This window comes from Labrus bergylta, chromosome 3 (assembly GCF_963930695.1).
Source record: "Labrus bergylta chromosome 3, fLabBer1.1, whole genome shotgun sequence".
Classification (NCBI taxonomy): domain Eukaryota; kingdom Metazoa; phylum Chordata; class Actinopteri; order Labriformes; family Labridae; genus Labrus; species Labrus bergylta.
Genome location: NC_089197.1, coordinates 33,749,559 through 33,774,071, shown reverse-complemented (window position 1 = coordinate 33,774,071; position 24,513 = coordinate 33,749,559). Strand labels below are relative to the sequence as shown.

Below are 24,513 nucleotides of genomic sequence, written 5' to 3'. Positions count from 1 at the left end.
TTCTTACTTTATAAACAAAAAAGCCTTTTTATTCAATCTTTATATACATACAGGAAAAACTCAAATATATACAAAATCATTTCAGGGACATGAAATACCTCTTTAGAAAATAAAAGTGCAAATCTCACAGTGACTGAAAAACTGACGTGGGTCTGCAACAGATGACAGACTGGTCATCTTCACTCAAATTATATCAGCAGGAAATTAAAAAAGTATCTGAATTTGGATCACATCGGACCATTGAAATGTACAGTTCTTTTAACTAACACCACTGAAATGCTTTTTGGTCCATTTTGAAGATAAAGACCTAAAATTAGTATATCTTTTGTTACTTAAAAAAAAAAAATTAAAGGTCTTAATATTGTCTGGAAAAAGTCCTCCTTGTGTCATTAAACATTCAACAACTATCCTACAATTCAACAAGTTTAACCTGAAATCTCTACAATGTAAAATTCAACATGCTGAGGTTCTATAAGTACATTTATGATTCTAAAGTGCTCCTCACCAATAGCTCTAAAACAAATAATGCACAGTACAAAAATGGAAAATGTAAGTAAGGCTCAAAGATTCAAGAATTATATACATACTCATATATTTAAAAGACACAATAATGAAAATCACAACACAGTAACCTGATATCATATACATATCTCTCTGTTCCCCTGTCTGGAAATCAACAGTATCTGTATCTCCAGCTTACAGTTTAAAATCTCAAATAATTCCTTCTATAACTAGACCCAGTCTAGGTTTCTTTTCAACAGGCTCCTGGCCTGTATTACAAATTCCTGAGTGAAGGTGTCTTTTCTTCTTTACTCCAAGAAAGAAAAAATAAAAGTATCCATTTTTTTTTAACCTCTTCTGACTGCAAAATTGGAAAGGATTGATCATATACATCCAGCAAGATGTTCATACTAATATCACAATCTCCAGGCTTTTCCAAAACTTTTGAGTACCATCTGTAGCTCTGAAAACAGCAACATCTTGTTTCCCATCCTCATGAGATGATTTATAATCTAGAGAATAATAATGAAGTACCAAGTCCTCAGACTGCCACGCAGGTATTGTGTATGAAACAGTAAATCTCCACGGTCACAATCAGTAGAACAACATCCTCTCCATTTGATCATGCACTTTGATAAGACCATTGTCTACTTTAGCTTAACTACTGCTGCAGCTTCCTTTCGGCTACCATCTGAAAAGAACTTGTGCATCTTTGAATTAACTTCTCTGTGTTCTGATGTTAGCCAGCGGTCTGTGCTGAAAGACTTCCTTCTCAATGCAATGCCTGGTTTACAGTCCACTTAGCAACTTGAGAAGCAACTGTGTGTTAAGCTCACAAATGAAGCATAATTTGCCCCTCGAAATATATTTGAATAGTAAATTCAATAGTTTGTTTGGATCATTACAGCCCCTTTGGAGACCCTGTTCATCTGTTTCTGATGCATCTCAGTTCAACTGGAAATAGGAAGTCACACAAATGCTTCTCTCTGGTTTACTTCAGCGGTATCGACCAATAAAGAAATACATTTTCTTGCCACTTTTTACTTGCAACTAATGGGTCTTACATTTCTGAAGAAATAACAGCATCATCATGTAGATTTGCAATAAGTAAAAATTTAAGCTTTTGTCAAATCTGTCCCTAAAGAGGAGGAGACAATGTTTGTCCATTCATGTGTTGAATGGAGGTCGGATCGATCATATCTGAGGCATTCCAGGAAGTCATGAAAAATCTCAACACTTATTGGCTTTAGCAACACAGCGTCAAGCAGTTTCATTGTTTGATGAACATTTTGATCTAGAACAGATTGATAGCAGCACTCTCTGTAGAGGGCTAAGTAAATTGTTGTCAGTCTACCGCTGATAGGAGCCAGGATTTCTTTTTCCTGCATACACCAAAGCCTGCTGCTACGTGATTGGTTAATATTTCTCAGACAACAAATGCACTACTTTAGTCCCATGCTAAAGACAGCGTGTACAGATTCTACATTTTTGAAATGTAGAATCTGTAAATCGAGATGAAGGTCCATCTAGCTTTTCTCCTGGGCCTGTAGCATGTGTTGTCTAGTAGATCCTGTGCTGGTGCTGCCAAAAGCAGAGCCACCAGCCCGTTTCCTCATCCGGTCCAGAATGAAGAACCGCAGCATCAGCAGAAACCCTAAGGGGGGGGGGGGACAACAACCAAGATGTAATTACTCATTAATGTGATAAATCTTTATCTAGAAGATGACTGTGACAATTAAAGAAAGGCAGAGACATATTCAGGGTCTCACTTTCCGCTTGATTTAATTTGATGCATTGAACCAAATTCTCAACAGAGTTTATTCTCTGTGATCTACTATCAATTGTTCTGTACCTGTGCATGTCTACACAATTTATTAGATTTTTTTGCCTTTACTTTTTTCTTAAGTTCTAAAAAAGTCTAGTTTACAATAACCCAGAACTTCCACCAGATACATGTGCATTGCATGCCAGCTCCACTCTGTTACGGCTCCATGCATCCTCATCTGTCAGCACCCACGGGCTGCATTCACAGAGCGCAGCACGTAGCACCACCGCCTGACAGCTGGAGTCCCAACACGTGCAACAGCGCAAGATAATACAATGTATGTGGTATAAAACTGTATAAAACCCTTATAAACACATCAACAAACACACATAAGGTCATTGTTCTGGACCATCAAAACGGAGTGTTTTATTCTGAAAATAAATCGGATGTTGTAATGTTTGTTTCGGTGTCTGACTTCCTCTCCTGCTCGATCTTTTCTTTGATAAATTGTTGCGCTGTGCTCCAGCATCCAGCAAAAATAGAAGCCTTGAGTATCTGCTGCAGAGGGCAGAGACAGACCGAACACTCATCTGGTGAAACTTAGCAGTAAGAGATGTGTACATGCAGTTTTTCTACAACAACTAAGACAAGAAGGTATAGCATTTCATCACTGTTACATTATCTGAGGCGACGGTGAAAACATCTTTCTCCAAAGACTGACTCTGTAGTTTAACCTTTTGTTAAGGTCGCAGTAAAGTGGGGAAAATAATACATGTTTTCTCTCAGAATAACAACTCAATGCAAACTTCAAACCGCAATCCGAAAGTCCAAATGTGTTAAACTGTAACATAAGCCAACAGGCACAGACCTTGAAAAGAGTTGAGGATGCAGAAGAGGAAGAGAACAAAGTCGGAGAGCGGTCCAAAGTCCAGGAACGTCAGACCCCATGTTATCCCAAAGACGATGCTGAGACCCCAGATGCTGAACAAAGCCATTTTGTTCTGCCTCCATTCATCCCTGGTGCGGATCTGCTTGTAGACCAGAAGTAGCATCACTAAGCCCGAGACCACCAGGATGGCAAGGACCGCAATGGTGAAGTAGTGGGCTGACAAGGCCCTGGGGTTATTTTTCAGCCAGCACCTGGAATCACAGAATAAAGTCAGTGAGGAACATCCAAATTTGTAATTTATTTCAAGGATAGCCCCTTGAGATGAGATCAGTAATACAAAATCAAAATGAAAGGTAAATCCAAAGCATTATACCAAAACATTTAAACACAGAGACACCACACACACACACACACTCACAATCACTCACACTTAATGCTCCCCCAAGCCTAGCCACCCACCAACCAGCCAATATTACACAATCAGAAAAAAAGAAAGAAAAGAAAACCTCTGCAATAACATACATGTAAAGGTGGAGCTGTGTACACCCATGCACACATAAATAATAATAACAAATGATACATATTTCACAAGTCCTGTGGTGCAGACTACTGTGACCAACAACTTCCAGCAGATCCGTGTGCATTGTGTGACGACCCTGTGACATGGTCACTGTCAGTCTTTGTCTGTCTGTGTGTTTGCAGGATCAGGATCATCAGGATCAGGTGCACCCTGGCCTTCAAAGATCAGCTGCTTCCCTCATTGTCTCTCTCAGCCTGACCAATGATTGTACATTCTTTAGTTCTTTTTGTTAGTGCACTTTTTATCTATAAAGCCCTTACTGTAAAGCTTCCATCATATATCACCTCATTGTTACATCTGGTCCATTTTTAACCCGCTCGAGTGAGAGGCTAGTTCTCCAGGTTCCTTATGCCAGGACTGACCTGGGGAAAACTGCTTTTAGTGTTAGTGCTGCAAACTCCTGGAATATTTTACAACAGGACCTGAATTTGAGCACTTTTATCCCTTATGGACACTTTAGAAATATTACTTTAAACCGCCCAATACCTGACTGTAACTGTTTTATTTGATTTTCATTACTGACTTATCACTGTAGTCATTTCAAGCTTTTAAATTATTTTAGTGTATATATTTTATTGTTCTTATTGTTCTTCTATTGATTTTATTTTCTAAAGTAGCTTTACTCATTTCTCGTTGTTTATCATTTATGTTTTCTCTGCATCATTGTAAATGAGGGTCGCCCTCAATGATTTAAACTTAAATAAAGGATGATGATGATGATGATGATGACTCCTCAACACCTCACACCACATAACTGCTTTCACACACCCACACTTTCACCACTGGCAATACAGATTAACACACCTCATGATTCTGGATAGTTGTTAATTTAACTAGTTTTGTTATAAATGTATTTTTTTCTTTTGTAAAATCTGACTCCTACCAACTTTTTGTCACTACCCACGAGCCGGGTTATGACAACTGCGCGTCTGCTCCGCTCTGGTATGGCTACGTGCACCCTCGTCTGTTAACACCCACAGGCTGCTTATAAATAATTCCCGTGGAAATTATAGATTATACTCGATTATATACAAAATAATATGATGTATGTGATATGAAACCGTCTAAAATCCATGTAAACACATCAACAAACACACATGAGGTCATTGTTCCAAACCGTCAAAACAGAGTGTTTTATTCTGAAAATTAACCGGATGTTTTAATGTTGTTTTTGGTGTGTGACTTCCTTTTCCGCTCGCTCTGTTGAAACACACACATTGACTCAAGTTAAAACCTACTGGCTCCGCTGCCCTTATGGAGCGGTGACGGGCCAAACATGCTTCTGGTAGAATTGAGGGATATGAAATATTTTCACACATGCACTAGACTCCAGAAGAATTCTAAAAGTTGTCCAAGTGGTATGTATGTGTGAGGGCAACCATTTACCAAAAAAATATTAGAATACTTTTCTCTGCAAACTCCACAGTAGAAAGGAAATGCGTGATGATGTTCACATCGATCAGTTTCTCTGCTTTGTACTCTTTACTTCTCTCCTCAGTTGCAAGAATTTTGTTTTTCTTCTGTAGCTTTTGAATTGTGGAACGGTCCTCACACATGTTGTAGGAATTTAAAACCCCAAAACAGCCACCATTAGACCCCTCCTACTCCCCTCCTGCATGCTCACCTAAACCAAACAGATTCACTTGAGTTATGAGAGCCTCTCTGAAAGAGAATCTCTCAGCCCTGACTGCCCTGAAATGTCAGAAGTTTGTGATAATATCCTAAAATCACTGCTTATTTCTTTACAACAAATATCTGTATCTGTAATATTGCTTACATCTTATAAGGATCTGATTCATCTTCACTTTGCTCCACCTTTCTGAGCCCATAAATGTCACCGACTGCAAACAGGATCGTAACAGGAAGAAGAGGGAGAGCTGGAAAAGAGGAAGAAGGTTAATATCATCTTTGCCAAAAACATGTAATAATCACAGATTTAGATCTGTTGGGAAATGTTACTTAACACACTCACCAAAGCCAACTAGGTTCCACACATAAGGCTTTGGGGAGGGGATGAAAACCATGTAGACCAACCAGATGGTGTGGAAAACTTCAATGCTCATCCAGCTGAAAGAGCTGAGCAGGGTGTAGTGGAGGCCTGCCCCCACCCAGGTGCACAGAGACTCCCCTAACACGTTGGCCAGGACCCCAGTGAAGAAGAAGAGCAGGTTGAGGAGGGCGAGAGAGATCGCTAAACCACGGTGGATCGGGATGCACTGCTCCTTACACCGCTTACTGAAGGGAGGGTGGGAAAAAAGTTGGTAACTGAAGGGTTAAAATGTATTCATCTTTTCATTCAAATGACACATGCTATCAAAAAGAGGTTTTACCTCTTCTTGTTGAGGAAAATGATGAGAGCAATGCAGCTGATCACAGACACGGCACAGCCCAGAGATGTAATTGCAGTCAGCGCCAGGAGATGGCGCACTGGACGAGGCTCCATTTGCTGTCAGGGACCAAATATGAGATTTTCACATGTTCACATCTCTGTTTCTGTAGTCATTGAGTCTTCACTTTAAAAAAATGTGATTATAAATGCACTGCAATCTGCACAGTGAGTACAGTATAACATATTTATTTTTATACATTCATTTAAGATGAAATTTTACTGTTTTTCAATCGTTTCTATTCAGTTTTTTTTTTTTTTAATTGTATTTATTTCCTGCCAATTAAAAGCACTTTGAATAGCTTCAATTTTTTAATGTCTTATTAAACTTATGTGCAGGTCCTTAAGGATATTATCATGAATAAACTTCTTCCTCGGTCTGTTTCTGATTGAAAATTGCGGCGTGTTAGCTGCATGTCTCACCACTAGAACAGCGAAGAAAGTCAGATGGTCACAGAGACACTCTGTGTGTTTCCCTCCTTTCACGCGGGTCTCACATCCTTTGTCCACCCAATTGACCTGAAAGGGATCTGCACAAAGACACGACAGGTAAAAGAGTAAATAACATCTAAATGTTACAATAACATTGTTAATGAGCTTATTTCCACGGGGTACTGACCTTTCTTGGTGTCCCATGAAACACATTTCCTTGAATGCTTTTTCTGAAGTAAACAGAAGAGATACATTTCAGCTGTGATCAGGTTAATATTCAGGTCATATTTCTTAAGATGAAAACAGTTTCAGGTAACAACAACAAAGAAGCTTTAAAGCTGATAGTTTTCAGTGTGTTCTTTGTTTTGACGAGGTGCCCAGCTTGACATCATTCAAGTGTAGAGCTGTTTGTTTTCACAACAGCATCCGCAGCAAGTTATATAAGCGAGTAATTAGACATTTAAAGTGCATACATCTCAGTTACTTTTATTCACGCTGTGTCTTAGTGCAGGAGATAAACTCTGGGCTCTGACACACTTCAGGAAAAATATTCAACTCAAATGTTTAAAAATGAAACATCACAGAAATATGCCCAACAGGAAATATTTTCCAAAATAATGAATTATATGTAACACTATGATATGAAATAAGCACCTTTCAAATGCTGGGTTAAATGTGGTGTGTGCCAGACTCAAACTTCCTTTAAGCATGGCAGACGATTTTCTCTCACATTAATTCATATCACTTCAATAAAGGATTTATTGAATTAAATGTCAGGGATAAACTCAGGCTCTTTGATTGATTTATTGTATATATTTCTACTCTCAGGTATCACTGACTTAATGTCACTTCCATATCTTTCAACATAGATTTCATAAACGGCAGACACATAATTGAGTGACCAATAACTTTCAGAAATATGAGACAAAAGCAGGTGAGAAAAAAAAATAATTTCAGACCCTCTGCTTCTTTTCTATACTTGATTTTATAGTATAATTTCAAAGTATATATTTAGGCACGACAAGGTGTATATTTATAACACTGATGTAGACATAAGCGCACAGAAAGCGAGCAAACTTACAGGTATGACATCATGGTGAAAACTAATCCTTATTGGGTCAGACAGGTTTTCGATGGTGTCGTTCCCGACAGTGATTTCCACCACATTGAGAATCCTGCCTTCCACTGGACCCCCCTGAAACACACACACAAAAATACACACATTTACCTGTCTTCATCATTTGATACAGCATGCAAATTTGTACACAGGATAATCTGAAGTATAAAAACTTCCCTGTCAGGAGAAATGATGCACTTACAAGAGGGTGTAGGTGGAGGGTGGGGTAAAACACAGCCTTACCTGGAACATGGAGTTGTTTTTAAGAAAAGTGCAGGACACTTTGTTGGTACTTTTTGAAACGTTTTTTAGTACTTGGGGGATCTGAACAGTGGTTGCGGACTCTGCAGAACCACTTGTGGTAGTCTGGGAGGCAGAATGTATACAAAGAAAAAGTTAGACATTGTACAGCTTGAAACAAAGACCAGTCAATTGATGAGAGGAAGAGCTGGCTTTAAAACCAAATAGTCATATATCAACAGGTAATTATTCTGTTAACTGCTAGCTGAAGGGACACTGGCATCCATCTATTGCACAGCTTGTATCCATTCAGCTGCTCTGCTTGTGAGTGTGCTGCAGCATCTAAGCCTCATGCTGTACACAGCTGTAATTAGTAGACCTGCATGTGGATTACTGGGTTCTTACACTAATTGCTCTATTTTAAGGAAAGTAAGGAGGGCAAATATCAGCTTTCAAAGCACATCCTCTAATTGTCTGTAAAACACAGCTATCATTCACTTTCATGTGGTTGACCTATCACCTATTTTCTGAGCTTAGTCACCAGCGCCCTCCCCTTAATGAAAACGTTAACACAGTTACTCATTTACTGGGTTAAAAACCTGCTGTAAAGCAAGCCGCTGATTAAAAATGGGGACACACACACACACACACACACACACACACACACACACACACACACACACACACACACACACACACACACACACACACACACACACACACACACACACACACACACACACACACACACACACACACACACACACACACACACACACACACACACACACACCTGCCTTTATGCATCTGCATCTTTTTATTTTTCACTATTAAAGGCTTACTATGTGATTTTTTGATCCAGCAGATGTCGCCCTTGAGCACCAGCATGAAACCAAAACAACACGTGCTGCATTGTTGTGTTAGCATGCTAATGCTAGCGATCTTTATTATGCTCGTATCTTCACACTGCATGTAAATTTACCTGAAATGAGCGTGATCTAGAAACACAGTTAAGCAGTGAGTACAGTATGTTATTCTTCTTTTCTCTAGTCCCTCAATTAAACAACTTTTATACATGAGAGGGGAGGAGTCAGCCGGCCGTCCTGGCGATGTAAACAAAGTGAAGATAGGACTCTGAAAACCCTGAAAACATCACAGACAGTGGGACTCGGGTGTTACACCCACTGTATACAGTCATGACTCACAGAGTTATTTTCAGAGGATATACTTGATTTATATTATATTTAAGTGTGAAAAATCACATATAAAGACTTCAACCTGTCTTTGTTTGTTGACTGCTTACAGAGAACATGTATGAATGAGCATTCTTGCTAACACTGGTTTTCTTACTTTCTGACTTTTAATTATGATGTGTATGACCCAATCTATCCTTATAAAAAAATTAAATAAATAGTTCAGTTCAAGTGCAACTGGCACCTTTTCAGCTACCAGACCAATTTCCAGGCTTGGTCCGCACTGGGACTCGACTCCAAATCCAAGTCCCTACAGACTGAGCTACTGCCGCTCCGCAATACTTATCACACATATCTCGATTATTTTGCATGTTAACTGCAATTATAATATCTCTGTCACTAAAAAAAGAAATGATAACTTTTAATTGTATCTTCATGGTAGGTATTGTAAATGGTTTTCCAATACATTTCAATAAGGTGTTAATTAAGATAGGATCAGTGCTCTGAGCGACGGCAGATGAAGCTGTATTCAACACTTCCCACAGCAGAACACATTGAAGCGTTTCTCTTTCCGTTTGTCTCTGAGGGGAAATACATTTTTTGAAGATGAAGCTAAAATGTGACTAAGAGTGAACCAGTGTGGTCACAATCCTGCTGAGGTGGACTGTCTGTGCAGACGCAATGTCTAGGTTAAAGCATGTGAGAAAATGTTTCATTTGGAAAGTACAACCTCTGTACACATGTTGACATGAAAGCTACTCCAAAAGCTACTAAATGGAGCATAGGTTAAGATTTATTTCTCCACTTTCATTTTGCAAAAACTCACCCTTTAACCTCATCTCTTAAACTATCAGTTGATAAAAAAAAACTTGAAGAAAATGACAATTTGAGTATTTTGTCATGCGGTCAAAAGATCGAGAAAAAGTGGTGACCTTGACCTTCTTTTTCTTTGTATGTCTTGGTGTTTGTTTCGCTCTTTGACTCACAGGTGACGTGATGTTGAAGCCTCGGAAATCCTTCTTCATCTCAACCTCAGCGGTGCTCCCCTTGTCTTTGTCTTCAGTGCTGCACACAAATGAACACACACCATCATGGGATTAGAATAAAACATGGATTTAAACTGCTTTTTTACAAGAAGAAAGGCTGTTTATGTGACCCCAGCAGTTTCTAATGTCCATACACAAGGACTTAAAGCATTATCTGAGCTGTTTTTGTGTTCTGATTCAGACTTTTAAACACCAATTTGCACCTTCTCTGTAAGTCAGCAGACTTTTCCTGTACAGTAGGAGTTCATAGCTGTGACATTTGAAACATGATTTCTGCCCCACCACCTCCGATTGTTAACAAAGCAAAGCTTGTAGAAAATACAAAACAAATCATTCGATCTGTAAGTGACGACGTGGTTGATCACTGCTGAGCTCATTGCAGAGAGTTTTCTGTCAACAAATGGTACAGGGGTTTACACTAGGCTTTACTGACTTCTGGTCGCTTGCTAAAAATGTACAAATGCTGAAATGTAACAAACACAAAAACATACCGGAGGTGCAGTTTTCTGTCTGTTAGTTAATTCAAATTAAAGCGCCCCATCCTTTGTGTCAAACCATGTGGGTATGGGGATTGGGAAGGGTTTAGTCGTGCACAGAGTTTGAAGACTAGAATTGTGCAGCTCAGCTTCCTGTTTGTTGTCAAAGTTAATTACAGTAAACTTCTCAACAGCAAGGCTAGCAATCGAGAAAGCAGCACATGAAAGGGGTGTTGACAGAAACACTGTGTTATGCTTCCAAAGCAAAAGTGAAAAAAAAAAGGAAATTACAAGATAACTTCAGCGGATCCCTGGTTCTCTTCATTGAGCAACGTATCTGCAAAAAAAAAAGGAACATGTTTGAGACTTTTTCTATTTCATCTTTGATCCTTACACACAACTGACTGTACAATTGACATTTTCAAATACATTTTCTTTAAATGCACAGCAAACTTTTCAAGCTGCTATAAGTAAACACACGTTTTGATAACATTCATTCTCTCTTACTGCAGGTGATGGACGTTCCTTTGAACGTGTAGGCTGCATGCACTTTGTCGCTGAAGAGATCTGTTTTGACCGATCCATTGAGAATCCCGTAAGCTGATTCATTTGATTTGGGGCCATTAGACAGTTGAGAGCAGCAAGTGCCCCACAGGCTGGCAGGCCGGCACAGAGTCAAGTTGAGTTCCCTGAACTGCACATCAACAAAAAAAAAAGATCAATCTCTTTTAACAAAAGATGGAAACAGAGCCTGTGGAGCAAATGCAACACACCTGACACAATGACTGTGCTGCGGTTTATGCTTTTAACACATTAGTGTAAATAAGTCTTACTCATTTTGTGAACACACAGCTCAGTAAAACCACAGAACCATTTCAATTTCAGAAGCAAAACTTCTTCCCTTTTACTTAATGAACTGAAACAATCTTTTAACAACTTTTTTATTACATCTGTTCAGTATGAAAGGACCGCGCCCACCACAGGAAAACAATATCACCAAACAGATCGTCATCTTTCCACTTCCTCTCTATCTGGTTTTACCTGCAGCTTGAGCTGGTCCTGCAGAGGCTCCCAGTACAGACAGAAGTAGCTTTCCAACTTTGAACCAGGTGGATCAAGGTGGATCTCTTTTGCCTCGCTGCATAGGGCCGTGATCTGCCCCTCGATGGACAGAGAGCTCTTGCTGGCCGAGATTGAGATCCAATCGCAGCCTGTGGAAAGGTTCAGGTTCAGGCTCAGGGGGCCGTTGCCATGGCGCCAAGTGCCACAGAAGTTCAAGTCCTCGTAAATTTCCGCTGAACCTAAAGGAGAATAAAAGTAGGCCCGCACTGATAAAATATGGCGTCATGTTTGGATTTCATTAGTTATCTGAAATGCATAATCAAGATGTAAACTAGATTCTTATGAGATCTGTAAGTGATCGATTCAATTTTGAAATTTTTAGATGATTTAAAGAGAAATCATCAAGCCTGTTGAAACTGAGAATGTGAAAAAAAAACTGGTAGTAAATGTGCTTGTGTTTCAATAGAATTTATTAACAAATGATATCAACAGTGACGGTAACAAAGACCGAGCCCACTGCCAAAATGAACAAAAAATAAGAAAGTTGGAGGCCAACCGCACAATGTGCTGTCGCTCCGCCTCTCCCTAAACTAAGAAACCAACCTAATAAAAAACTCACCCAAAAAATTCTCTGTCTTTTTCTCACGTGAGAAAAGAAAATGAAAGTAAAGTTACACAAGGAGGAACATGTTGTAATACCCACTGCTAAAGATAACAAGAGGAACTGAGATGAAAACTTTTCTTGATATTACGAAGGGAGTTTACAGAAACATAAAATATGCAGTGTTTCCCCTACCATTATATAAGGGGGGGTGACCCGCTCCCCCAACGCCCCTCGAAGGTCAAGTAAAAAAAAAAATATATATATATATATTTTTTTTATATGAGTTTATATGTTATATTAGATTTTTTAATATATTTAATATATTTTTATATATATATATATATATATTATATATATATATATTTTTATATATTTTTTTTTTCAAATATATATATATATATATATATATATTTATTTTTATTTATTTTTGGGCTTTTGTTCCTTTATCGTAGAGATAGGATAGTGGATAGAGTCGGAAATCAGGGAAAGAAGTCACCCCCCCCCCCTGAAAAGCTGTAAACCTAGGGGAAACACTGATATGATATAAAATTATTCTGAACATTATTTAAAAAACTGAGTGTTTCACTGATTCTCAACAAAAGAGCGGAGAAGAACTTACAGAAGAACAGAAAACATAATGCAACTGTTTAATTACGTGTGCAGATATCATAGCGGTCGCGTGCATACAGTCTATGGACTGACACCACCAGTCCCAGAATGTAAACGTCACCACCCTATCCCCCTGGCTCAATTTGAATGCTCTGTATAATATCCTGCTGCGTTCTCACATCAGCTCACTGGGACTTGCTGTGGAAAAAATACTGGGGGTGAAGTCTGAGTGAAAAAAGGTAGCTGTTTGCGTTCACACACACATTTGTTTCTGAAAGTGTGAAAGCCCTCTCAGAGAGTTTTTTTTGTACAAGAATATATGGTGACTAATGCATTCAATGTTATGAATCAGAAAACACTCGAGGTTTGTATGTACACACAAAGAAATAGTAGCATTTTAAAATGTAAGGTGTGAGCAGTGTTTTCCCCCAAAGACACACAAAGCACAACTCCTTTACCCCGCAGAGGAAATGTGGTTGAAAAATGTAGCCTTTTAGGATTCATGTACTTGACATTTGCTGCACACTAAAACACAGACAAACAGGCACAGTAGAGCTATATGGTGTATGAACAGTGAGAGTGAATATGCAGCTAAAGGGGGTTACCAATTTGAAGATTTTTTTTAATCTTACCCTGGGAGAAGATGATCAGCGTGAAGAAAACCATCAGATTGTCTGTCAGTCGGGGCTCCATCAGGTACTACTGTAAAAGAAAGTGAAATGCTTTTGAAAAAGAGGAACAAATACGTACATGGTTTAAGACTGCACGGGAGTCAGCAAGAACACAACGCCTCTGAAACCAGCTGATAATGTGGAGGCTTAAATGAAAAGAATTGTGTCAACTTCAGTCAAAAAAAACAAAAAAAAAACAACCTTGATGAAACAATAAGTCCTTATCTGAAGTTAGCACAGGTTTGACAAAAGAGGTTTTTTTAATGATACTATTCTTATCCACACGCCTGCTACGTTATCTACACTCTGCTATCAATGAATACAAATAAGTTCAGGACCAAAATACACACAGGGACCTTTCTGTGCTGTTATCAATGGAAACAGTCTTCCCCTTAAACTGAGACACACACACACACACACACACACACACACACACACACACACACACACACACACACACACACACACACACACACACACACACACACACACACACACACACACACACACACACACACACACACACACACACACACACACACACACACACACACACACACACACACACAGAATAAGAAGAGTGAAGCTGGCTACTCGCTGGAGCTTTATTACACAGAAGTATCTCTTTTAAACTGAACATGTTGAACCATGAATTCATTTTTTCTTCATTCTATGATCTTTTTATTTTTCACTATTAAAGGCTTTATATGTGATGTTTTCACTCTGTCCTTTTTCTTTTTGCAACATGATTTTTCTTGTTCTAAAGAAGACAAGCAGTATGGAGGATATTGACTTACAGTACAGGGGAGTATAATGGATGGTCTTACTGAGAATCACGCAGACGTGACTCTTCACCACACATACGTGACAAGCACACCTCTGCAACCTTCCAAAGAAGTCAACTCAACGCATCATAAAGAATGAAGACATCTAACCACTTCTCAACATATCAAGACAGAGACAGGAACCAGCTGAACCACAGACAACGCAACAGCAAGAACAAAAAAAAAATAGGATGGAAAGAAAAAGGCCAGACATGAAGAAACAGAGAAAAATGTCGGTCTGCACAGCCCTGCGGGGTCAGCTGGCTATTTATAACAACGTGCACTGAAACACACACCTGATACTGGAGAGGGATTTATGCCTTTGACAACCACAGCAACTCACCGAGACACACTGATAAACAAACACAAACAAGAAGGTTTTCTTTTTACACTGTGTGCTGTCGGCTTACAGAGCGGCATCCTGTCTTTCATGTGTACGGACAACTACAGAAAATACCAAATAAGACTGAATCTAGAATCTTGTATTAATCTTAAGTACTTCACTACTGTCTGATTTTTGCCTGGTCATGAATGATTGACGATGAAAGAGGGGCAGATGACCAACCGAGAGGCTATTCAAGCAGCATGCCCAATACTTATTTCTGAAATCAGACATATAACCAGTCATGTTAGCAAAAAAACTGCCCAAACAGTGTTGATCTCAGTGTCAGAGCTGTCCTCTGGTACTCTCAAATTATGCCTATAAGCTTACCCTTTATATTTCTTTATGGTCATCTGATGACCCTCTGATTTTTAAACCAAAGTCATACCAATTCAGTCTGTAGGGGTTTTATACTTTAATTTTCATAATATTTAGTATTGAGTTTTTTATTGTTTCATTATTTATCCCTGTTGTTATTCAACTACTCATTTTTATTTAATCTTTTATTATCTCAACTATTTATATTTTAATTAATCTTTAACATTTTAACAAATTCCTAACTCTTTAACTACATTTATTTCATTCCTGTTGGTGTGAATCAGTCTCTACTTCTTAATCCACTTTTCTTTGTACCATGTTTTGATACTATTTTATGTTTTTTTCTTTCTTGTTTTTCAGTCGCTGTAAAGCACTTTGTATGAAAGGTGCAATATACATAAAGCTTGATTGATTGATTATGATAAGCCGATGTCAGGTTGAACATTTTAATAGTAATTTCTTCTAACCGGAAGGTCGAGGGTTCGATCCCCAGCTCCTGCATCCACATGTCCGATGTGTCCTTGGGCAAGACACTGAACCCCAAGTTGCTCCCACTGCTTCATCAGAGCTTTGAAGTGTCAGAACTAGAAAAGCGCTATAAGCTCAAACAAAACTGAACAAATACCAGGTCACACATTATCCTCTTTTTCCAAAAGTTGAAATAAGTCTCAGAGCTCCCCAAATCATCTGTGTGAAGTTTCTAGTTCTAAATCCACTCTGATCCTGTATTTGATCATGTCTATAAACCCCTCTATTTCAGCCCTGCTGTTTCTGTGTCTGTACCTTTAAATATATAAATGAGCTGACCACGCCCCCTCTCTAGAAGGGCTTGGGTGGCTTGGGTCTTTCTTGCACCATTCCCAGTTTACGGTGAGAAGGCAGACTCAGATAACAGGAAAAAAAATAAACGAGCAGCTGGGAGTGTCACCCACCTGGGGGAGGGGTTACTGCTCTTTGTGATGTCGCAAAGGGAGAATCTCCAAACGGCCTGTTTGAACACACATTTTCTAAAAAGTGGAGCAGGCAAAAGACATAGAGGATGGACTTAATTGGTGGGTTTTATAGACAAGACTAGGGACACATATGAGTGTAAGAAAAACATGTTAAAGTGTATTTTGCATAATATGTGACCTGAAACTGAAGAGCTACAATAATTATTATCTACCAGTAGTATTATCTACTCTATAAGGGGACAAAACGCTACAATAATTGGGATTCATGCTACTCTCACTTCAGAACAAAGATCATGTGAAAATGCAACCGCTTCATGACTTGGCTTCTTTTGTGGTTTTGATAATTCAAGAGCAGCATAAAACGGTTTGGGGAAAAGGTGTTAAAATGTGCCTACATTGTGGTTTTAACAAAAGGAACTGAATGCACACCCGCCTCTTTTAGATCAGACACAGAGCATGTGACCAAGTCCTATCTCGATTATTCATGAAAAGGTGATTATTTGATGCAGTTTTTATTTTATTTTATTTTTTAAATGTAAGCATTGATTATAGATTATTGTAAAGCTCTTAACTGTTCAGACAGAGCTGTAAAATCAGGCAAGAAGTTGGTGGTGGTCTGCTATGTTGGGGCGTGCAGAAACATGCTGTGGCTGCATCAGCTATTTAACTGGGAAGCAGTGCAATGTGGGTTTATAGTTCTGCAATCACAATAACATTGTGGTATGTTTTTTTTTCAAAGAAGTCACTTGATCTTTGTAGTCACACGCAACTTGATTGTGATGTTTTAATGCTCTGTTTGTCTTCATGTGACAAAAGAATCAGACATTTACTGAGCAGATTCCATCCCCGCATAAAGACTAGAGCCTTCTACCAGACCAGCGTGCATGATCTGATATCTTAAAATTAAAGATAAAGCAACAGCTTTCTGCAAACTTTGAATATGAAACTGCCCTGTGATTGGTTCTAACTGCAGCTGAGGTGTGAAGACAGGGGTCAACATTTCTGCTCTGTACTCTTCAAAGTCGCACAAATAAACTAATTTGAATGTCTGCTTCTCAGACTTTCAGTCTTTGTGAAACCTCAGATTTGAAACTAGACTTTTGCACAAATTTAAATAATTCATGCAATTTGACAGGCTCAAAAATATGTAATATGTGTTCATGGAGTAATCAGAGTGATGCCTGAAGTGTCTACTGTTTGGCAAAATGTTGATAAAGCCATGAGCGTTGTCATGTGTTTGGGTGAAACAATGACTCAGAAATCAGATTCTAGTCATTCAGCGTCACACTCTCAAGCTTTGTTCGTTCACAATGTGCACTCGACATTAATGCGTGACTCACATTTGTCCCTCGACGAAATCCACTATTCTGCCTTCATTACGGGCTCTTCACTGATAAAGAAGACTTCTAGTTGCACTGAGGGGGAAACAGTAAGGCAGTGTCATCCCACCCGCAGACAGCTGTCAACACACAGAGGAGAGCTCAGTTCTCCACAAATGTGTATGTGTGCAAATGTGCTCTTACGCAAATTCTGCACAAGGAAAGTTGCATTGTGTGTGTACATTAACCAACAAATAAAATATACTTTGTGAAGGGCTTGACAACAGGACAATATTTACTCTCTTACTACCACCTTTTCACTTTGCTGAAATGGCATGACATGTAAACTAACACTCTCTCTGCCCCCACACCCTCTCTATTGTCCCTGCACGGCGCCAAGGCATCAATTCAGCACAAGAATTTCCCCTTTCTTTCACTTCCCTGCTTTTGAGTGTGTGTGTGTGTGTGTGTGCGTGTGTGTGTGCGTGTATGAATGTACGAGATTCAAAGTGAAATGCTGCTCTCACAGTGTAGACTTTTCTCATTTTCTCGTTTGATTTAGAGACACGAAGTTCACACCTCTAGCAGCCCATTCGTGTGTGTTACCCGCTGACCTCCCACTCTGTCGCGTCGTGCTTTCCAGTAAAATTTCCCTTACGCCCTTCCCATCTCTGCATCTCACAGGGGTCTGAGTCACCATGTCGCGCTCAGACGAGCACCCCTATGTTAATCATCTTCACAAGTCGAGTGTGACATCACGCACAGAGCCAAAACAATGTGTAAGACTTTTGAAAGATTTGGTAAAAACATGAATGTGGCATGATGCCCTGTCTTTGACTTCCATCACTGCGAAAAGATGCTGCGGGTTATTTTTTTATTTTTTGGGTGGGGGGTGGCTACAGTTCGATGTAGTTTTTGGTGCCAAGAATATAAATGCATAACTAAGTACTTTGGTCTCTTCACATTTTAATCTCTGACATTATTTGGTAATGCACAAAAAGACATCTGTAAACTCCTCCATTATTTATTATTTATTATTCAGGTAAACTGTGCAATCTGACTCATTCATGATTATGTCCAATAACACAATGTGCAATACTGAGACCACTACTTTTCTATAGTTTGGGTACATTGCTAATTTCTTTAATAATCTGCACTTTTTTATAAACAGCTTTATTTCTTCAAACCTCTTTCTTGTTGTCCTTATTGCTTTACTTCTAATCTTTTATTTATATTAATATTTGTTGACATGCTATATTTTGTGCAAAAACAACTGTAATGACTCCCTGGAATTAATGAAGTATTTCTGATTCTGAAAAGATAAAAAATGTAAGGCAAGACATCCACCACTGGCTGAAGATGTTTTGACCTATATATTTTCGTTATGGTTCATTTTGACAGATATTTGCAGTTCTACTTGTAAACATGTCTATAACTCTATTCATTTATCTTGTAATATGTTTGTATGCATGGCTTCACATTATTTGTCAAAAACTTTTAAATATTCTGCCTGAGAATTAATGCTTAATTTATGATTTGTGTTTGGTGCAAGTGTTAACATCTACAATGGTGTCCATTCTTTAAAAAGTGATATTTGGGGCCCTTTTGCTCTTATAAGACAGGACAGCTGAAGAGAGACAGGAAATGCAGGGAGAAAAGAGAATGGAGGACGACATGCAACCAGAACTCACAACCGTGGTAACCAGGGGCCACAGCCTGCGTAAATGGTGCACAACCACCAGGCCACCAGCAGCCCCACAATGGTGAACATGGTAAACATCATAGCTGCTATACAAAAACAAGTAAGTATACATCATCATGGCTATAGTATTTTAGCATGCTGATGTTAGCTAACACCGCTGTGCACAGGTGTAGCTTCACTGAGCTCTTTGCATGTCACACAACTTCTCATATGAAGCCACAAACTAAGGAGCTAAAACTAAAGCATTTACCATCGGACAAAAGCATGCATTGTGGGCTGTGGCAGGTACAAATTTAAGGTTGCACAGCTACCACTGCAGATAACGTTTCCTTATTTTTAAAAATATCTCTTTAAAATGCTTCTTATGTTCAGAATAGTCGCGGACTTCAAGCAGTGAGGATGAAAAGACTGAGTAAGTCTTTGTAATGTGAGGAAATGAGGAGGAAAAACTCAGATCCAGAACCTGCAAATGCTGCAAACATCAACACTGTTAAGTTATTTATCTATGAAAAAAAGTGACTTTCAGATTCAAAGGTGAATTCTATTAAAAGGCCTTTTAGACTTCAGTGCACCTTACATGTGCAACTTGTGACATACAGTACGTGTTTTCACTGGAGTAAAAGGTGTCACTTGCTTCCTGTTCTCCTTTTAAAGCACCTGAATGTCACATTTTCTTTTCAGGCAATTGTTTTAACTTGCTGAATGCTCACAAAAACATGCAACTTTATTGCATGGCACTCTTTAGGTTTGGCTTTCAACAAAACCAGATAAAGGGGACATCATTATCTCACCACCACATTCACAGATCATTTCATTTGATTGTGGTTTTGGATTTTTTTCCTTGCAACAGTTTCAGTCTGCAGCGTTCACCCTGCTCCTCTGCAAGAAAGCGGAGTGACGGGGCAAAGAATGTGCATGGAAGAGTAATCCCAAGAACAAGAGCGGCTCTTTGTTGTCGGGCCTTAGAGCTGAAGTGACAGCGAGCTTGAATAAGGGTCAAAGATCGCTGGCTGGTTTGGAGGCTGTTTAAGAGGAGGGATTCAGAGACATACAGACACAAACATACAGCTTACACTCCCAGCAAAACACTTAGCCAAATTGACAGACAGGCTATGGAGGGTAAAAAAAAAAGATGACTAATTATCCTGGCGCAAGATTTACAACGTTCATATTTTGATTAACTTGTTTTTTTTCCCAGCATCCTCTTCAAGAGAAAGTAATCAAATCATGATGTTAGGTACAGTACAGTAAATGCATCACAGTCAGGTCAGGGGATTTAGAGAAGAAGAATTGTTACTTTTTTCTGTTCTGTTTTTTGCCTTGGGAAGATTGTACCTTGCTAGAATGTTTTTGCGCTGCTGCCAACACGTCTAATAGATAAGATTCTAGTTTGTCTCCTTTGGTCACCAAAACAAGAAGCGACTTGCATGCTATAGTGCTGCTGTCTGACGTGTTGATTTACACAATGCAGTTGCAGCTCAGGACTTGTTTTGTGTGAAAAAATAAAGGTTAACAGTGAACTCTGAAAGTGAGACTCACACTTGTTGAAAGCATTCACACACACATAACTTGGGGTTGTCTCTTCTTACGGGAAGCAACACAAACATCACAATAAAAAAGCAGTGACAGTGCTGCGGCAAAAAAGAGAATGAGCATCAAAGACGTCTGTGCAGAAAGGTTTCAAGTTGAAGTGAAAGACTAGATGTAATGTAGCATCAGAAGAATTTTTCCCCTGCGCGACATTAGTGTTTGCATTCTTTGTGAAAGCACCATAGTGATGTCTCCCTTTATCTGTATGTTGACGTTCTTTGTGAGGAAATTGGAGGAGCAGGTGGAATGCTGCAGATATTTCCTTTGGGGCTCTGAATAAATCAATAAAACAACACACACACACACACACATGCACACACACATACACTGACAAAAAGCCTGCACATTATTGAGCTTAAATCACCCCCAGTGTGGTCGTAGGTAGACTTTGAGGTCACAAGGTTGAGCCTGTCATCAGGGACTTTCTCTTTCCCATTATGAAAAATGTATAGGCTATTTGTTTCCTTATGACTCACACAGTCAGGCATTTGCATTTCAAGGTATGAACCTTTTTAAAAAAAAACAAAATACTCTTTGTCTGTCTTCACAATCTCAAGTGCCTCTATGGTCTAAATGCGTCTTGTTCATGAGGCCATTCCACACTATGTTTCTTTTAATCGAGTGAGGTCTTTTGATTTGCACATGAGTGCAGTCAGGAAACCACAAGATACGTCTGTGAGAAAAGCAAAGACGGTGCATGAAGTAGCTGCCTGCTTCTTTTAACACCAAACGTTATATCCCAATAAAAGGTGAGGGGGGGAATATATCACACAAGGCTTGGCAAGAGGGCTGTCACAATATTTGAAATTTGTAAATTAGATTAAAAAAATCAACAATATCACCTGTTTTGCAACAAAACACAAGTCCTTGCACCCAATATTGAGTATTTTTGATCTAAAGTCTAAACAGTGCTTTCTCTCATTGGCATTGGTGGCAAGTGAATACCTGTAGATTTTTAAAGCTCTTGCACTATTGATTGTCAAAATAAAGGGGAGTGCATCGTTTTAAAACATCATGTATCCAAAAGTATCAAAGCATCGACATTTTTTGATAACCTTACTTGGTACACAAATCTATAAAAATCAATGAGGGTGCATCAATTATGCACAACAATGCAAGTCAAAATACATGTGAAATAAATAGGCCTATATGCTTTCTAAAAATGCTGCAGTTTGACACAAAACGTGAAGATATGGGTCATAAATAGTTACAAAGCCATAAATGTTATAATAGGACATATATGTCATAAAACAATCTAATATTTATTTGAAAAAAGCCAATTAAAAATATATTTAATGCTGAAACTGTGAGAAAACATCACTAACAGGATCATAAAGATATTGATGGTGCTGCTAACAAACACCAGACATGCTGATGATGATTCTGTGGTTGTTTTTTTAGGAAACCTTTTTATAGCCTATTGTAATATCATGTTGGTATTTTCCATCAGGGTGTGTTAGACTTACCTTGAGTAGCTTTCCTGCCAAAAGAAGAGGTTACTGGTCTCCTTTCAAGATCTTCGAAAGCTCAAATCATCCAGTTAAAAACTTTCGCACAGCAAAACAGCGCGGGGAAAACGGACCCTAAAACTCGGTTAATTGAATAAACCGACGCAGCGGGGGAGAAAAAAACGGATTTTTTTTTTAGTTAGGCTTAAACCTCTTCAGAGGGCTCGAGATATTTGAAAAATGGAAAGTCATAAGAAGCAGACACCGAGCTGAGGTGTTGTCTGAAGCCGCCGTCACATAGAGCCTGGAGCTCTGTCAGCGCGAGCGAGGTGAGAGGAGTCAGTGAGTCGTGCTGTGTTGTCAATCACCCATAATAGAGAAGTGTGTTTCCGGTGAGGACTTTCACAATAAATCACCATCTCAGAAACAAGCAGCACTCTCATGTTGAAAAATGCACAAAGAAGTGCAGAGTATCCACTTGATGCTGGCTCCAAAATCCTAGTAAGCCTCATCTACACCCACATTAAAATGCCCATTATTACAGCAGAACCAAACTTCTTCACAATAGCAATTGAGCCGATTGCTGATTCAAATCTTTTCTTTTTATTAGGCCTATACTTATTTATAATTCTTCGTGTCTGTTTTTAACTGAGCTATGCGATTTGTTAAATTGTTTTTAGTAGTCCTTCTCTTAAAATGTAACTGGAACACGTCTTAGAATCTGCATGTTGCTGATCATCCTCAGAGAAAACCTTTTAGACTCCTACACTGCCAACATTTTCTTTCACATTTGACTAAAAAAACAAAAACAAATCAGTTTGTCCGAAAGGTGACTTTTCTACCCAATAAAAAACCTCTTCTCTGAATCAGTTGTATCTAGCTTGTATAAATAATCTTTTGTTGTTTTATTTTGAAGTGTCACTGCCGGATTTACTCCTTCTTCTTCTTTTTGTCAAGCAGCAAGGTGCAAAGTGGGAAGGGGGGTGCATGCGATGATAAGTCACAGCACAACCAGTCAGTTCCCTCATTCATTAAGTAACTGTCAAAAGAAGCGAGACATTAGCTTACATAAACTAAAAGAAAAACCATTTAATATCACTGTTGTAGACCTAAGTCCCTTATGTTGTCCTGTGAATACAAAAGTAACATTTAAAAGCCTAACTGTGGAAAGGCCTTTTTTTAACTGTTGTGTTACATGTGAGCTAAAGTCCAAATTAAGTGTCTGGACACTCTTGGAGCTTTGCCTGGATGTATGTTATCTTATTATCAGTAAAAGTTATCTGCTAAGGCTTTAACAGCGACCTCAGTGAGTTATGATGATTGTTTTTCCTGACACATTGATATCAGCCAGCAAGAGAGTGTAAGAGCTGAACGACTTGGATGCCAGAGGCAGCTGGCACACTTTCAGGTTTCACATGTTACCAGAGACCACAGCTTCACCTACACAAGACTTTGTAGACTTTGTAGAGGTACACATTTCTGCAAACATGAAACTCCGGGTAATGTAAGAAGTTTTAGGTCACTGTAAAGCTTTACAGTAAATGAAAAAGGACTACACATTATGCACGTTCCCTTTAAACTTATCATGATAAAACTACAAACACAACTTTGGACCTCAGACAGTACAAAAAAAAAGAACAAAAAAATGGAACAAATCATTCATTTTTTTAAAAGCGCTTCACAGACTTTTTGATGTAATTATATTTCCATTCACACATTTATGACCCTCTGAAAGCAGCTCCATGGCCCACTTCTGGGTCCCGACCCACATGTTGAGAACCACTGATTTAAAAAACTGTAAGGATATTTTCCTGTTCTTCCATTAAACTGCTTTTTCTAAAATAATAAAATACACATATTCTGGCAAAGTCGTCCAGCAAACATTTCAGTCGACTTTCCCGCTCTGCTGTCTGTCTCTAAAGCTCCAATTGACACCAGAATAAATCTTTGAGTGTATCACAAGAACGGAGCCAAATAGGTCTCTCTGGTCTGCTGGTATTGTCCTGCTGAAAAGAACTAAATACTAAAAACAACAAGAAAGCAAAAAGCCCTTCTGCAACCCTTACACTACTGTATGTGCATTGGTACAAGGTCTTATCCTCACCACCTGGTCTGTTCTTATTTTCAGTACTTCCTTTCTTGTAGTGCTTTTTTAAGATAAGCATGTCGCTTTTCAAATCAAATAAACTCTGATATTCTGACATTTCATTTCCATCTGTTTTGCACAAATAAATGTGTGATGCACCTTTATGCGGCCAGCAGGTGTTATGGCAGGGCAGGTTAGGTATATGAGGAAGTGGCTAGATTGAGCACCTGGCTCCTCTCATCTGATCAACTGTCTTTGTTAGAGGCTGTGTGTGTGTGTGTGTGTGTGTGTGTGTGCTTGTGTGTGTGTGTGTGTGTGTG

The 24,513-nt window shown here is 38.9% G+C and overlaps 1 protein-coding gene across 3 annotated transcripts; it reads right to left on the bottom strand.

Annotated features, from left to right (window-relative positions):
• Nucleotides 1–22,444, bottom strand: adgrg1 (adhesion G protein-coupled receptor G1). Of its 3 annotated transcripts, XM_020631510.3 has the most exons (16): nt 22,126–22,444; nt 17,389–17,507; nt 13,533–13,602; nt 11,667–11,926; nt 11,133–11,319; nt 10,917–10,962; nt 10,090–10,168; nt 7,914–8,036; nt 7,635–7,748; nt 6,741–6,783; nt 6,545–6,651; nt 6,066–6,181; nt 5,708–5,970; nt 5,513–5,612; nt 3,135–3,406; nt 1–2,155 (listed from the first exon to the last, which is right to left on the bottom strand). In XM_020631510.3, the coding sequence occupies exons 3-16, from the start codon at nt 13,591–13,593 to the stop codon at nt 2,028–2,030; spliced, it is 1,899 nt and encodes a 632-aa protein (XP_020487166.1). In that variant the 5' UTR covers nt 13,594–13,602; nt 17,389–17,507; nt 22,126–22,444; the 3' UTR covers nt 1–2,027. The 3 variants fall into 3 exon arrangements, with proteins under 3 accessions (XP_020487166.1, XP_020487165.1, XP_020487167.1); XM_020631509.3 differs by lacking the exon at nt 17,389–17,507; XM_020631511.3 differs by lacking the exon at nt 17,389–17,507 and having other exon boundaries at nt 13,533–13,599.
• Between the last annotated feature and the right edge of the window lie 2,069 nt (nt 22,445–24,513).

Excerpts from the sequence above, each read along its gene's own strand:
- adgrg1 (XM_020631510.3), bottom strand. The coding sequence starts at position 13,593 with ATGGAGCCCCGACTGACAGACAATCTGATGGTTTTCTTCACGCTGATC. Across the intron at positions 10,169-10,916 it reads GGATCCGCTGAAGTTATCTT|CACTGAAGACAAAGACAAGG; the intron begins GTAATTTCCTTT and ends ATTTGTGTGCAG. Across the intron at positions 7,749-7,913 it reads AAAACAACTCCATGTTCCAG|GGGGGTCCAGTGGAAGGCAG; the intron begins GTAAGGCTGTGT and ends TGTGTGTTTCAG.